This window comes from Phalacrocorax aristotelis, chromosome 6, assembly GCF_949628215.1.
Source record: "Phalacrocorax aristotelis chromosome 6, bGulAri2.1, whole genome shotgun sequence".
Taxonomy (NCBI): domain Eukaryota; kingdom Metazoa; phylum Chordata; class Aves; order Suliformes; family Phalacrocoracidae; genus Phalacrocorax; species Phalacrocorax aristotelis.
Window position 1 is genome coordinate 9,164,663 of NC_134281.1, and position 14,844 is coordinate 9,179,506.

General features: G+C 46.3%; 1 protein-coding gene across 9 annotated transcripts in view; it reads left to right on the forward strand.

The window, feature by feature from the left end:
* CADPS (calcium dependent secretion activator) overlaps window positions 1-14,844 on the forward strand; it is a 225,979-nt gene that overhangs the window by 31,828 nt on the left and 179,307 nt on the right. For all 9 annotated transcript variants that reach the window (XM_075095783.1, XM_075095787.1, XM_075095784.1 and 6 more), the window contains exon 2: window positions 14,356-14,469. In XM_075095783.1, the coding sequence (XP_074951884.1) occupies window positions 14,356-14,469 (114 nt within the window). The remainder of the gene's footprint in view (window positions 1-14,355; window positions 14,470-14,844) is intronic.

Below are 14,844 nucleotides of genomic sequence, written 5' to 3' on the forward strand. Positions count from 1 at the left end.
CAGAGGGGTGTGAAGGCATTTGTCTTCGAGACAACCGTCAATCAGGGACGCCTCCTCCCAAGCAGGCTGTGTGGGCCACTTCTGCAATATGTCGCTGGGCCGCGTGCCTAGGGAGAGGGGATTGCTGGCTGTGCCGGTACCTGCCCCATCAGCTAGCACCAGGAGCGAAACTCTGAGCTCCTCTCGTTCAAATATTCTGGTGCATTTTCAGGTACAAGAACGGATTCTCAGATCCTCAGTTCAGCAGCTTTTATTTAAGCAATATTTAAGATTAGTATTTTTCCTTCTAATTTCCGCAGGTAACAGTTATCTCTAATTCTTTGGCGTAGGCTGAGGCTTCTAATAGGAATATTTGAGTTAAAAAAAAAAAAAAAGTAATCCATGCTGTAGGCTGAGGTGAGCTGAGTTGCTGGGACTGTGTGTGCATATACAGCGCAGCGTGGGATTTGTTTTGTGGGATCAGAGCACGTGGGGTCCTGTGGTCCATCTGCCACCAAGCTCTGGGATCTGCCACCTGCACAGACCTTCTTCCAGGATATAGCCTGTTCCTTGCACTTGCTGCGAGGAGGAAAATGAGAGTAGTGATTCAATGCATTGTGCTCATTTTGGGAGCTTATTTCCTCACTTCTTGTGGTTTTGACTCTTATGGGTTCAGTGACCTCTTCCAGGGCTCCTGGGAGCGGAAATGAAAGTCCAGGACAGAGAATGCTGTAGGCAAATTCTAACACAGCTGCCTTTTACAAAGAATAATTTGACTTTTACTTTTCCTCTTCCTGTATGTCCACATGTTTTCTGCTCCTACAAGCACTTCTCTGAAATTATATGCTTCAAATCTGTAATAGCTGTGTTTCCTTTTGCGGGGATTTCGGCTCGTACTCTCAATGTGCAGACAAACTCATTACCAGATGCAGTAACAGGCAGTTCTTCCCTGCTGCCCTTTAGGGCTGTTCCCCACTACCTCTGTGCACAGTCCGCTCTCTTCCCTCAACCTGGGCTTTTTCAGCCAGTGATAAGGTAGCATAAGAGACATAAGTGATCTTGATTTTGGGGTTGGACAACATACTCTGTGGGTGTGTTGAAGACAGCATTTGGTTCATCTGTTAGATCCCCTTCTGCTGCAGGTCACTGCTCTTGTAGCACCAGCTTGCAATTCTTATCCACATGCACACAACCTGCAGCAAGTGAGGAGCAGAGACAGCTCATCTGATGGGAAGGGGATAGCAGGGGCGGTAACCCTCCCAGCAGAAATTCCCAGAGCTCATCACTCAAAGCCCTTAGAAATATCCTGCCTCAAGCCCAAAGAAGAAAAATGATTCTCTCTTCAATTTGAGACAACCTTCAATATATTACATTGCACAGGAAACTGTAAAGCAGCTTTCCTTAGCTTTAAAAGAGACCATTTTTAATGTGTAGTCATGTGGTTTTTGGAAAGGACTTTTATGTAGGGCCATATGCAAATGATGTGTTGAAAATTGCCAGACTTTAGGTACTTAATATATAATACTAACTTATAATATTGGTATAACAAGCTATACCAAGCTTGCTTTTTGCTGGGTTTGTTAGAAAAGCTGAGTGTTTCCAACTAGTATGTCACCCTTGGTCAAAAAAGGCACTAAAGACCATTGAAAGGCACAAAAAAGGCTCTATTTATGTGTTGGTGTTGTGTTTTTTTTTAATCCAGTTTACTGTCTCTGTCTCTAAGCTGGGTTGCAGATGGGTGCTGGGGAGGTGGGTTGGGCTGGACCAGATCTAGCTGTGTTTGCTCTCTGTGATAGGAGCCAGCATGAGATATTTTTGCACTTGGGTCCTGCTGCATGGGGCTGAATGGCTGCTCTTGGGTTACAGCAAGCAGCTTTGGGGGCTGTTATTTAGTTCTAATTAAACTTGGCAGGAGGTAAAAGGCAAAAGACAATCAGCACGCCAGCTGGAGGCACCAAGGGCAGAGGGATAGTCACTCAGGGAGTTAGGATGTCCCTGTTGCCCCTGCCAGATGCCCCCAGGGATGGTTCCAGGTGCATGTTGATTATGGCCTTGCTTCTTCCACTCTACTGATGGTTTTTGCTGTGGGGAAGGTCCTCGTGTGAAGCCACGTGCGGCTGGGACACCTCACCCTGGAGGTACCTGTCCTTCCATTGGTTCCCTGGTAGATCTCCCTGTGTTGCAAGGCTCCAGAGCCCATCAGCCAGAAAATGGCTTTCACTTATCTTAAAAACCATTATCAAACTCCACACCTAATTTCACACAAGCAGCTAATTGTCCTCTTTGCAGATGCCAGCCTAGGACCTGCACATACATTGCGTGTGTACCATAGTGAATGCGATTTCCCTAGCTACTTTTCATTTATATTTACAGCGTAAAGCTGAGGATAGGCCACTGCTTCCACCAGCCTCCCCAGCTGAGTGAATGTGCTCTGAGCCTGGAAATCTGAGCAATTGCTTGAGGTAAACTAGCATCTGGGGTATGTCCCCATGGGACTCTCACCCTGTGTCTGTGATGCCTCAGATAATTTGCAAGATTTGTCCCTTTCATTTCAGCCTCCTGATATGAACTGGGTCCAAAAATTATAGGGTTGTGGAAAAAAAAAATCGTGTAATTGACCGTGCCTTTTCTTGAAATAAATATTAATAAATCACCCCAGTGGAACAATGTTGTTGCAAATTATGTCCCCTAATTTCTTTGAAGGAGCAGATGTTCTTTTCTTGGCTATTTCAGGTGCATACTAGCCACCATGCAAAGGTATATTCCCATGTCTCTGCCTAGCAGTGGGGATGGAAAGTTGAAATGTTCTCTTTTCTTGAAGTAGTTGGTTGCCACAGAACAAACTACCTTTTACCAAACTTTTTCTTCCAGCTCCGAACAACATGCCCTTGTAAAATCTGAGATTACTCACTTCAGCAGGAAATGTGAGGAGGAGGAGGAGGTGCACTACAGTTTCACACCTTTTCTCTCTTGTTTTTGCATCTAGAAACAAATCCTGTTCTGGCTTGACTGATTGATTGAACCTTTTTCAAGTGCTGTCTGAAGGAGACAGCTTATCTTTTACTGGATCATTGATGTGTTTGGCTCTTAAACAGACTTTAAAATCTGGGGTGTTTTCTTTCTTTTTGTTTGTTTTCTGGAAATCATAGCACATGCACAGAATAAAGGAAAATTTCAAACACGATAAATTGTACTTAGCCAGAGCCCAGCATGTAGTAGGTTAAGTCTCTTGATGGGCTGCTTTGAAAATGTGCTTGCTTTGGAAACAAAATATTGCTCAGACCTGCGTATGCTTCCCCTTCCACTCCACCAGCCCAGTTTCAAGTTGTTTTAGACAGCAGCCCTCTATTCTGGGGGGTTGGTGGTTCCCCCAGCTCTCAGCGAGGGGTGGTGGGTGCGTGCGGGATGCCTGCGGCAGGGCTTACCATTTCAGCCTTGTCTGCCCAGAAGCTTCTCTCCATTTCTTGCAATCTTGTTGAGTCCCATCAGAGATACTCCCTTCCCTGCTAACTTTGCCAGGCTGAAAATGGCACTTTCACAGAGGCTGGGACGCACCAGGAGTCCTTGAATCTCCATTCATTTGTCTGTCGCTTCTGCTCAGTAGGAGCTGTTTTTAAAATAGCTTGTGACATGGAGGAGAGTCAGAGTTTAATGATGAAAATGGTACAAAAATAACTCCAGGGATGGTGGATGTACTTTTTTTTCCTCTCTTTTTAAAGAGACAAGACTGGTTTTTTTGTTTGGAGATCTGAAGTATCTGTAGGAGATCTTTAGCTCTGGTCACTTAATGTTTTCAAGTCAGCATGAGCCACTGTATATGTTAACCAGAAAGGACAATTAGCTTCTGCAATATGTAAGGTCTGCCTGAAGTGGGAACATAGAGATGAAAATAGTTAAAATAGTGGTTTGAAAGTGTCTTTCTAAAAGTAGCTTGCTTTCAGTCTTGGATAGCCCACCATCCTTGTCTGTGAGAGGCTCTCAGTCTTTTCATACGTGTAGCCACTTCTGGAGAGAAGTGAACTACAGTTATTCTCCTTTCACAAATGGGAGGTGAGGCACAAGAGACGCACACAACCAGGCTGTTGGAGAGCAAGGACTTGCCTGGGTCCTGGGATGCTGCTCTCCTCTCTGGGGAACCCACCAGCATGGACCAACTTGTCAATGGACCACCCCATCCCTCACCCACTTTTTGGACTCAATTAGTTTGTGGATATTTAGCTGTCCTTAGGTTATGCCTGGGATCTCGTGGTGCCCTTAAGTCCAAGCACAGGATATACCAAGGCCTTGCCTAGCCGCTAAAGTGGTCCAAGAACCAAGATGCTCTGTAGTATTGGCAGCAGTATGGGTTACTGATCTTCTGAGTACTGTACCGTCCAAATAACATTGACCAGGCTGGTAGAAAGAGGTTGTCCACTGTTAGTTACTCCTCAGGAGGGGCTGGCAGGGTGTTGCTGGTCAAAGGGGCTCTGGCCACATTGATCAGCTGAGTAAAACCATGCCCTTCTATACAATTCTTTCTTTTGGGGACCTGGGCATCGTTTATGAATCTACCTTTTTAGAGCTTGTAGGAGTTTTTGCACAAAATTTTTTCATTATTAAACAAACACAGTATCAGCTTTCTGCTGCAGGTGATTGAACTGAGAGATTTTACAATCCTGCCCCTGTGATAGAGTAGGGGCTTAGGGCTTTGTGGCCACTGGGCAACAGACGTGGAGTGTCCATACCCCAAACTGACTTTTTTTACTTTCCTTGTTGGTAAGGCTGTAAAACATCCAAGTTCTGCAAGTAGTCTTCTGAATATTCTGAAAGAAATATAAATTCTAGTAGGTTCATAGCCCAGCCTATCCCTGACTTTTCCAAGGGACACGGCATGGGTGACTCATGAGAGATGAGCTGTGATGCTCCCCAGCTCCACAGCATGCTCTTCCACTGTGCAGCATGGTCTTGAGGCATGAAAGCATGCGAGGCAACATCTCAGAAGCTGTGTCACGTCAACACTCACAAGCTTCAAGATACCAGGTGTTGTTTTCCATCCAAAAGAAAAAGAGAAGGAATGACAATGTTACTTTCCAAGACTGTCTGTAAGGCTTGAGAGGAGAAGGAAGATCTTCCCTTGGTCCTTTTTCCTGGGCTGAGTTTTTTTTGAAGGTCTCAGAGCAGCAATGGACTGTACCTACCACATGAACTGCGCTGTTGGAGTAAAAGGGCAGGCCAAGCCATTTCCGTTGCATTTGCAAAGAGCTCCTGTGCCAGTCAAAGCAAACGTGACTTGCCCTGCAGCTCTGACCAAGGCCCTTGCTAGCAGAGTTTTCCAGAGGAGGCTGTGTAAGTGGTTGCGTTCGCGGCTGTTGAGACTTGAGGTTACCAGAGGGTGACTGGGACTGGGTCGAAGCAGGGAGAGTGTTTGGGCCAGAGAGGGAAGGAGGGGAGAAGCCAGCTGCAGGGTCCAGCCTGGAGGAGACCTCATGGGAATAAAGGGATTTGTCTCCTGCCTTTGGGGCACCCAGAGGGACAACTCAATGTTGGAGGGCTTTGCACATCACTCTGCCCATCCTAGACAGCCTCCATTCTGTTTGCCTCCTGGTTTTATTTGCTAGCTATATTTCTGCTAGTATCTTTATGGGTTTGTTTTTTCTGTTTTATTAACAGAGCAGCTACACTTTTACCACAGGCAGGATGATGCTGGGCTTTCTGCTAAAAGCTGCCAGATCACAATGATGTGTTTTACCCAGCAGAGCTCTCCAGGCAAGGCTCCCATCACAGCAGAAGTTGCCAGGGAAGTTTCTTAGAGCAGCAATTGCCCCTCAGCCCATGCTCAGGCACTGGCCTAGTATATTTTCATTGCTATTTCTTGCTTGTATTTTGTGCTGGCTTCTCCATTCTTCTGAGGTCAACATCATATTTTTATTAATTAGTAAAAAGAGGTACGTATCTGTTTGATCATATACAGAAAAATACCCAGCAGGGCTACCTTACTCTGCTGGATCTACTGCAAACTCACTCTTGCTTGCTTAGGTAAAATAAGATAAAATTTGGGAGAAGTTCTAAGTTTTCTGTGCTCTTGTAAGATGGCTCCATCTTGGGGTGTTTCACTTGCACACTGGCTGCAGAAGAGGGACCAGCCAGGAGAAGAGGGATGGCAGGAGGAGGAGTCTTGCAGACAGGAGCAGAAGTTCCTGAAGCTGTCAGAGCTGCTTTTTCCAATAAGTGTGATTGATCTTCATGGAAAAGGGGACCCTTTGCAGGGGCAAGATGTAGAGTTGGCATGTGAATGTTGGATGGACACACCTGGTACAGAGGTAGCAAGTGAAGCAGGCAGTGGCAGGGTATCTTCTGATGTGTCTACATCTAGGCTTGCCCTGTGGTGGCAGGTTGCAAAAGGAAGGTGTAGCTTGGAAAGCACCAGGGAGAAGGTCGTCATGGCAAAGGCACAGTCCCAAATCCTGGCTTTGCTTTCCTCTTTTAGCAGTATGCACCACTGTGTTTCAGAAAGTAGGAGCAGCCATTATAATGCTTTAGGTCTTTCATTATGTCAAAGGACTGTGCCTAGCTAGCAGAGTGAATCATAGAAAAGAAATGTACTTGGGGTTTGAGAGGACAAAAAAGAGCATTCACGTGTTTCAAAGAGAGCAACTCAGAGCCTGTGCTTTGTCTCTTCTGATAAACCCGCTACTGGATGTAGTCTGGGGCAGTGGAAAGCAGAGATCTGCTCTGCTTCATCTAGAGGCTCTGTGCCTGCAACTGCTCTAACCAAAGGGATTGATGTTTTACCTTCCCATTACTTATCCAGCAATACTTGAGCCTCTTTAAAGAAGAAATGTTCCAGCAAGTGCCAAAATCATTTAGCACTCTCTGCTCATGCTGCAAAGCTGCTGGAGTTCGAATGTAGTAACAGAAGAAGCGAGACATCCTGGCAAGGGTTGGAGCTGATGCTGTGGTAGGGCACGCGCTGGCTGTATCTCTGTGGCTGGGCAGAGGAGGGGGCTTCCTTCTTCTGTAGGCAGCCCTGCTGGGTTTTCTCACCCCTTCCATCATGCTGCTGAAGCAGATGTTTACTCTTAGGTCAGGAAATATTCTTGTATTGTCTGGCTGCTTGAGTGAGAGGCTGTCTCAGTCTCTGAGCTGCAAATCTGTGCTGGGCTGGTGTGTAAGGACCCAGGGGCTGTTTGTGGTGTTTGTGCCTGAACCCAGCCTGATTTCTGAGCATGGAGTAGGTGGGTACATATGAGTCTTGCTGCTTGGAGGGTCCCCATTCCTCTGACCCGTCCCCAACATGGCAGATGGGCTGAGCAGGCAGAGCATGAGCTGCTACAGGCAGAAGGGGTTCTGTGTGCCCTTCACTGCCCCATGTGTGTAAACCCAGGCATTGTGATGGCACAGTCATTTTTTCTGGAGCAAATCAACTGGCCACCTCTTCTGAGAGAGGAGAAGATGACACTGGGGTTGATGGCCAGGGATGTGACCAGTGCTTTTCTTGGATGAGCACGGCTGGAGAGGGGGTGGGCAGTGTGGATGCACCAGGGCCTGTAAATCATGGATGGAGCAGGCAGACAGCAAATCAAGTGCCCATGAAGAGGGAATTACATAGACAGCAGTAGATCAGTGGGTGTGTGTACAGTGATCCACATGTGGTCAGAGCGTAAGGGAAAAGGGACGTACTGGCTTGGTATCCCAGGAAAGATGTATTGTGGCTATCAGAAACCAAAGCACAAGGAGTTCTCTCTGGTGACAAATATCAAACTTCTCTGAAACAACCAGAAAGTACACTGTTAGGCAGCTGGGGAAAGTTCCCTGAGACTGGCAGTTAATACTGGTTGCTTACGTTAACAGTGAAAAGCCAGTGATGTTGAGCCATTTGCAAAGCAGCCACGTCTGCCCAGGAGAGTTTGCAATTAAAACCCCAAATGCTGGGGATGTGAGTCACCCCCTGTGTGGTCCTCTCTCCCATTGGAGGGAAAGCAGCATCAGTGCAGGGGGAACCTGATGCGTTTTCCCAGTGCAAAATAACCTGGCGGGTTTTTTCCTAGTCTCATGGCGATTGCTGGAGCCTCTGGTCTCTCCCCCAAGGCCAGCGCTCAGCTGCTCCAGCCCCCTGCACCTCCTTCCCTCCCTTCCACATCATTCATAGTGTGTCTGGTTTTCTGAATGTGGAAGCAGCGATAATGAGGGATGCTCATTTGGTTGGTTTAGCTTTTTCCTATATCACCTGGTGCTGAGGAGTAATAAAATATTTATTAGATGTTACAAAACCAAACCCAGAACAACAGCACAGTGAGCAGTTAAATATTCCTCCTTGCAGTGGTACCTGAACAGCAGTTCCCCTAAGGAGGGAGAGCATTATGCTGCTCTTGGTCGTGTGCTCTAAGCTGGTCTCTCTATAGATAAACCGCGGAGGTGCTTCCCCTGGGAATCACCTGTAGCCCCTGGCTGAACCGATTCCTGCGAGACACAGGTGATACTGATGGGCTGAGCCATCAGGGACTGGCGTGCAGCATCGTGGTGCATCCTCACATCCCAGCTGCAGGGCAGACCATTCCAGCAGGATGCTCTGGGTGCAAGGGCACCGTGAGGCGTCTGTGCACCAAAACACTGAGTCCCCAATCAGAGGTGTTGAAGTGTGGCAGTAAAGGGGCTCCTTTCTCTAATACAGGGGTGCCTTTCACTTGAAAACCTCCTTCTACAGAGTTAAAATATCTGCTATTCTAGCAGCCATCACATCAATGGGTATGGCTTTATTAACTTGTTTGAGTACCCGTACAGCTGTGGATGGGTTATTCTGTGGCCTGCTGCTGACAAATTAGCAGTTAGCCCTAAAATGTTTGGCAATCTACAATGGCCTGTCCTTGCAAATCTTCTGTTGGATATGGTACTGCTGTAGCATAACGCAGGTTGCAAGGGACTTCTAGAAGTCTCTGGCCCAACTCCTGTGCTCAAAGCAGGGCTCCCTTCCAAACCAGATCATGTTCACACGATCAGGTTGTGAAAATTTGCAAGGCTGGAGACGCCACAGACTCTCTGGGCCCCTATCTGGGTGCTGGACCACCCTCACTGCATCATTATGCAAGAATTCTTAGAAATTCTTGTGAAACTCTCCTTTCTGCTACCTTTCAAGGCATGTCATCTGTGGTCCTTGGACATTTAATACTGATGATGTGGATCATACAAAGCTTGGAAAGACAACTGTCCTGTGAGCGTGAGTCTTCTTTTCTTCACACGATCAGATTTGAAAGCTCAATTTAAGAGTGAAAAACTGCAGAAGTTGTTCTAATTCTTCAAAGTTCAAAGCATGTAAATCTGGGACTCTGCATTGAACCCATCCGTGATAACAGCGTGGGGTACAAAACCCAAATCCAGCTAACGTGTAGTGTAGACCCTAATCAGTGAGCTGTACAGCCATGCTTATCCATGTGTGCTCAGACAAAGCAAAACAGCAGGAGAGAGTATGGACTAGCAAGGCACGTTGCTGTGTATAACTTGTCTCAGCTTTTCTGCGATAAACAGCTCCTCTCTGCAATGCTTGTGCTCCGCTGGTGTAGGTGAAGGAGGCTGGAGACGATGCGCAGAGGTGGTGCCAGCTGTTTGCTGGCTGGAACAACTCTGGAGAAGGTGCCGTGGCTCTGTGCGTTCAGGTTTGCTTTTGGCTCTGAGTCAGATGGAATATGTGCAAAAATAACACCTAGCAAGAAAACTGCTGCTGAGCGCTTATTCTGAGGAGGCTGGTGCACTGTTTGCTGAGATCTGCATCAAGCAAATTCAAGAATCTGCCTCCATGATTTGCTTGTGACTGTGGTGGGGACATAACACATGCCAGAGATTGTTCCACCCCATTTCTGAGGTCACCAGTTTGTGCTAGGCATGCAGTTTCTCTTAAAAAAAAAAAAAAAAGACCAAAAAGCTGAGTAGCATTTGGATGCTCAGATCTAGTCACTGGTAAGCTCTTCACCATAATTTAGTCTGTTGTGGAGAAGACCTCTGCCAAGGTTCTTATAAAAAGCTGTGCGCTCCACTAGGGATGCCAGCCCAAAGCCCTACCGATTACCTGTGCCAGGAGTTCATCACTGTCTCAATTCATTACATTTTTAATATGCATGTGTACATCTGGCAACTTAAGTACTTGCATGCTTTAGACAGATAACGGCTGTGAAACACTCTGCTGCATAAGCACACCACAATATTAACTTGGGAGGGGTCGCTTGGGTCCAGAGCCCCTGCATGCCTGCAGGGTGTTCTGCCGTCTCCATTGAATGCCGAAATGACAGTTATTTCTTTAATGGCTGTCACACACTGAAAGCAGTTGTGGGGAAAAGTAGTGAGGGTTGGAAAAGCAAAGGAAGATGGATAGAATAAGCCTCTCCCATCCTACTTACTCCCAGCTCTCTACTTCTCTCCTGTGTGACAGCACCTGGATTTGTATTTTCATCAGGGGTAGGGAAGCTCTGCCCCACACCACCTCACAACCCTTGGCCTTGCAGCCCAGCAGGGTTTCACCTCCTGCTATAGCCGGTGCAAAGGCTGTGATACTGTACTGATGTGCTTTGAAGGGGAAGCAATTCTGTTATTTTCCGCTATTCGTAAGCATGCTATGGAAGGTAACCAAGTGAGAAGTGGTTTGTATTGGCCCTAGTGGCCTTACTGGATCTGCAAAAGCTGTTGGCTTGCTTTATATGGATTTCTAGCTGATCACTGGTGCCTGTTGTGGTTTAACTCCGCAGGCAGCTAAACACCACACAGTTGTTCGCTCGTTCCCCCCGCAGTGGGATGGGGAGAGAGTTAGATTAAAAAAAAAAAGGGTGAAACTTGTGGGTTGAGATAAAGACAATTTAATAGAACAGAAAAGAGAGTGAAAATAATAATGATAAAATAATATACAAAACAAGTGATGCACAATGCAATTGCTCACCACCTGCTGACCGATGCCCAGCCAGTTCCCGAGCAGTGGACCCCTGGCCAGCTTTTCCCCCAGCTTTACGTGCTGAGCATGACGCCATATGGTGTGGGACATCCCTTGGGTGAGTTGGGGTCAGCTGTCCCAGCCGTGCCCCCTCCCAAGCCCTTGTACCCCCCCAGTCTGCTCACTGGTGGGCTGGGGTGAGAGGCACGACAGGCCTTGGCTCTGTGTAAGCTCTGCTCAGGAGTAACAAAAACATCCCTGGGTTATCAACATTATTCTCATCCCAATCCAAAACACAGCACTATACCAGCTACTAGAAAGAAAATTAAGTCTATCCTGGCCAAAACCAGGACAGTGCCTCTAATAGCGAGAGATAAAATAACACCTGTCTTTAAAGCACTTAAGCTTCCAGGGGAGTGTTCAGGGCGTGTGCTCTTTTAAGCCTGGGGATGGGTTAGTCGTTGCTTGGCCCTGCTTAAAGGCTTTGAGTGTGACGCTGGGGCTGAGGCTGCTCCCCTGCCCTGGTCCAGCCTCTGCCAGGGAGGTGCTGCCTCCCGGCTGCCCAAGGGGTGCTTTTGGAGTTCAGCAATGAGGGGAGGAGGCATGAAATGGGAGGTGGAGCATGTTGGGCAGATTTCGTTGACCTGCAGGTCTAGTCCCTTCTGCTCCCTTGCCGGTGCTGACTTTTCTGCACCAGGCCTCTGCTGCTGTGCTGCAGAAGCTAAATTTAATATGAAAGTGGTTTAATTTTGGCTCGGATTGACGGCTTTCTTCATAACATCCGTAACAGTGGCACAGACACAGATCAATACACCGATGCTGCTTGACGGTCTGGTGGGGATGGAAGACCAAGTGTCCCATTAGCTGAGGACTGGGCCATGCTGCAGCCTGTTGTGATCAGAGAGGGTCTCCTTTTCCCTAGATGGGGAAAATACTTGCACAGAGCTTGGGTGTGAGGAGGAGGCAACTGACACTCCAGTAGAGACAAATCTGATGATTCATTTCCACAGCCCCGAGGAGCTCACGTATGAGCTGCATACTGGGAGTTTCTAGGAATTTCAAGGTGCCTCATTCGTTTTGAAGGTAGCCTGTTCAGTATTGAGGAAGGAGCATAAAATATGGCTGCTAGATGGCATTATAGGAATTGATCAAGCAAGGACTTCTGGAGGTTGTCCTAAGAAATAACCTGGGGGGAAAAAAAGGTAATAAAAATGTCATGCACATTGTTAAAATCCCAGGTGAAAAGCCTCTTGGCTGAGAATATCTGTGCTCTTACTATGTCTTTCCTTGTGCCTCAACACCGTGATTTCACTGTTACCTGTAGTTTTCCTGTTTCTTTTCTTGGTTACTTATGGCCTCTATTGTCCTGTCGTTTCTGCCTGACATTCACAATGGTTGCTAATACAAAATCACCAATAAATTTAATTAACATCTTGCTTTTCTCTTCTTCCAGATAATTAAATGCTTAATAAAACCAGACCCAGTGCCTTCCCACAGGTGTCTCCCACTGGATCACTACATTGTCTCTGGCTCCTCTTATCTCTGATCCAGTTTTCTTTTCAGTTCTGTCAGGAGCTTCCATCAGCTCAGATAGGTTTGCAGCCTGCTTTATGTCTGATGCTTTGCGTATTGCCTAAGGACTCGTGATGTCTAGGGTGCTATTGGCAAACACCACAAACAGTTTTAGGTCCCTGGCATGGCAGTTGGACTCTTAGAGCCAAAAATTAGATCCTGCCAGCCTTAAAGCCAGGAGCTTTCAGCAGTGCTTTTCCACAGGGCTCATTGCAGATGGTGCCCAGGGCTGAGGGGGTCAGGTTAGAGGGGTGGTTCCAGCCTGTGATGCTGAGCCTTGTTGCATGTGTCAGACCCTGTGAAGTTTGGGCTGCTGTTTTGGGGGTCGGAACGACCCGTCTTTCCAGCACCCACAGGGGTGGCAAATGCTGTTCCATGTTTTCTGAAGCAAAGCTTATTGAGTCTTGCTTTGTGTCACTTTGATGAACACCTCTCCATGAGCACCAGGATAAACTAATCCCAGATTATCACAGTAAATTGCCATTGCTTACTAACCCTCCTCAGTGTGGTGTTGCAGAATTAATTACCAGTATTCATGACGTTCGTTACCACAGTCCCTGAACACTCCACACAGCGCATCATCTAGATCTAGTGATATTTATCGTTGCATTTTCCAAGTGGTCCCTCTCCTGCTTTTTATCACTAGCTGTGTTTACTAAGCTTTGTTGTGCTCTGTTTCTTTGGATCTCTAGTTTTTGATACTTTATTCAAAGCCATTTAGACACTTGGAGCCATTACTTTTATTTTTCTCTTCCATTCTAATAGTCTGGTTTCTTCTGCAGGCATACAAGTGAGAAGAAAGCACTCTTCTCTAGACTCTTTGGTCATTATTAAAGAGTTGTCCTAATTCTTACTGCTCTCTCTTCCCTTTAAGTTTCAAGTTGTCGTATATACATCTTGTTTGCTTCCTTCTGTCTAAATTAATTCTTATCCTCAGACCCGAAGTAGCCCCATGGTAAACCAGGCACAACTACATTTAAACCCCTGTAGCCCTTCAGCATGAGTGTTATCTGCATGTTAAGATGTTATGCTGGCATTGCTCGTACATGACTTATGTGCTGCTGTGACTTTGTCTGCACTACAAGATGAAGCGGTGGGGTTTTTTTAGCTATATCTGGTTTTAAACTGACAGATAAATTGGCAAAATAATGGCATGTTATCTTACAAGGCTGGAATAAACCCTTGTAAGCTTTCTATTGATGTCATTGTGCCAAAATTAGAACTGTCTTGTAGGTTATACCAGCTGTATGCTGGCCAGAAGCTGTTTTGCGCAGCAAACAGACAGCAGAGAAAGTCCTTGCTAGGACAAGGAGAACAGATTTTCCCATGTATGATTTATTTGGCATTAAGTGGCATTAAATTCTTTCACCACTGGTCCTGACTGGTGTTTTATATGTGACAAGGCAAAAGAAATGAGCAAGGAAAAATAAAACAAATGAGGAAAAGCCAAGGCCTCAGGGTGCTGATGTGTGCCATCTTCAACAGCCAGCTTGCAAGGCTTCCAGTTCGGTGATGAAACCTTGTCTTCTAAAGGGGAGGAGAGGCTAAATGGGGAAGAGATTGCACTGAAACAGTCTCTTCCAAGCATGCACTGAGCAGCTTGCTTTTGACTTAGGCATACCTGAAGTGGTAAAAATCTGTGTGCGTTTTTGTGGCAGCAGAGTTTAGAAATTATATTCAGGGTGACTTTAGATGCTCGTGATGCTTAAATGAACTTGCCAGGATGAAGTGTGCACGTGTGTGTGTACCCACGCATGGCTGATTCCTTATCTATTGCTGCTATCTGCGAAGGAGAGCAGAAATGCACATCATAAGCATCCCAATAAGATATTGCAGAAGAATTAGTGGGTTTTTTTTCCCCACACATAAATAAACCATTCTTGACCAATTTTCTCCTTTTGTATGTTTTGCAGATAAGTAAGCAGCAGCTCCAGACAATCAAAGATCGTTTCCAGGCCTTTCTCAATGGAGAAACCCAGATTGTGGCAGATGAAGCATTTATAAACGCTGTCCAGAGCTACTACGAGGTAAGAGGAGATGATAAAATATTTGTATGAACCCCTGTTCTCACCCCTATTCACAGACAGGGTCAAATCCTGATCTAATGGCTTCTCTGTCCTTTGTCAACAAAGCACAAAACAAAGGCAAGTGCAAGGCTTCTTCCATCTGATGTCTAATACATCACAACGTTTATGAGGTTCAGGGGTTTGAACGTGCAACCATACGGCAACTGCGGCAACCCCTACACCATGGTGTACCCTATAGCTTGATTATGAGGAAGATCATCCCTCCTTTAAGCTGAAAAAAAATCTTCCCGATACTTTTAAACAGTGTACTCTAAAACAAGAAAGATGGCACAATATAAAATAAATGTCATGTGCTCCCTATGAAAAATACCAAGA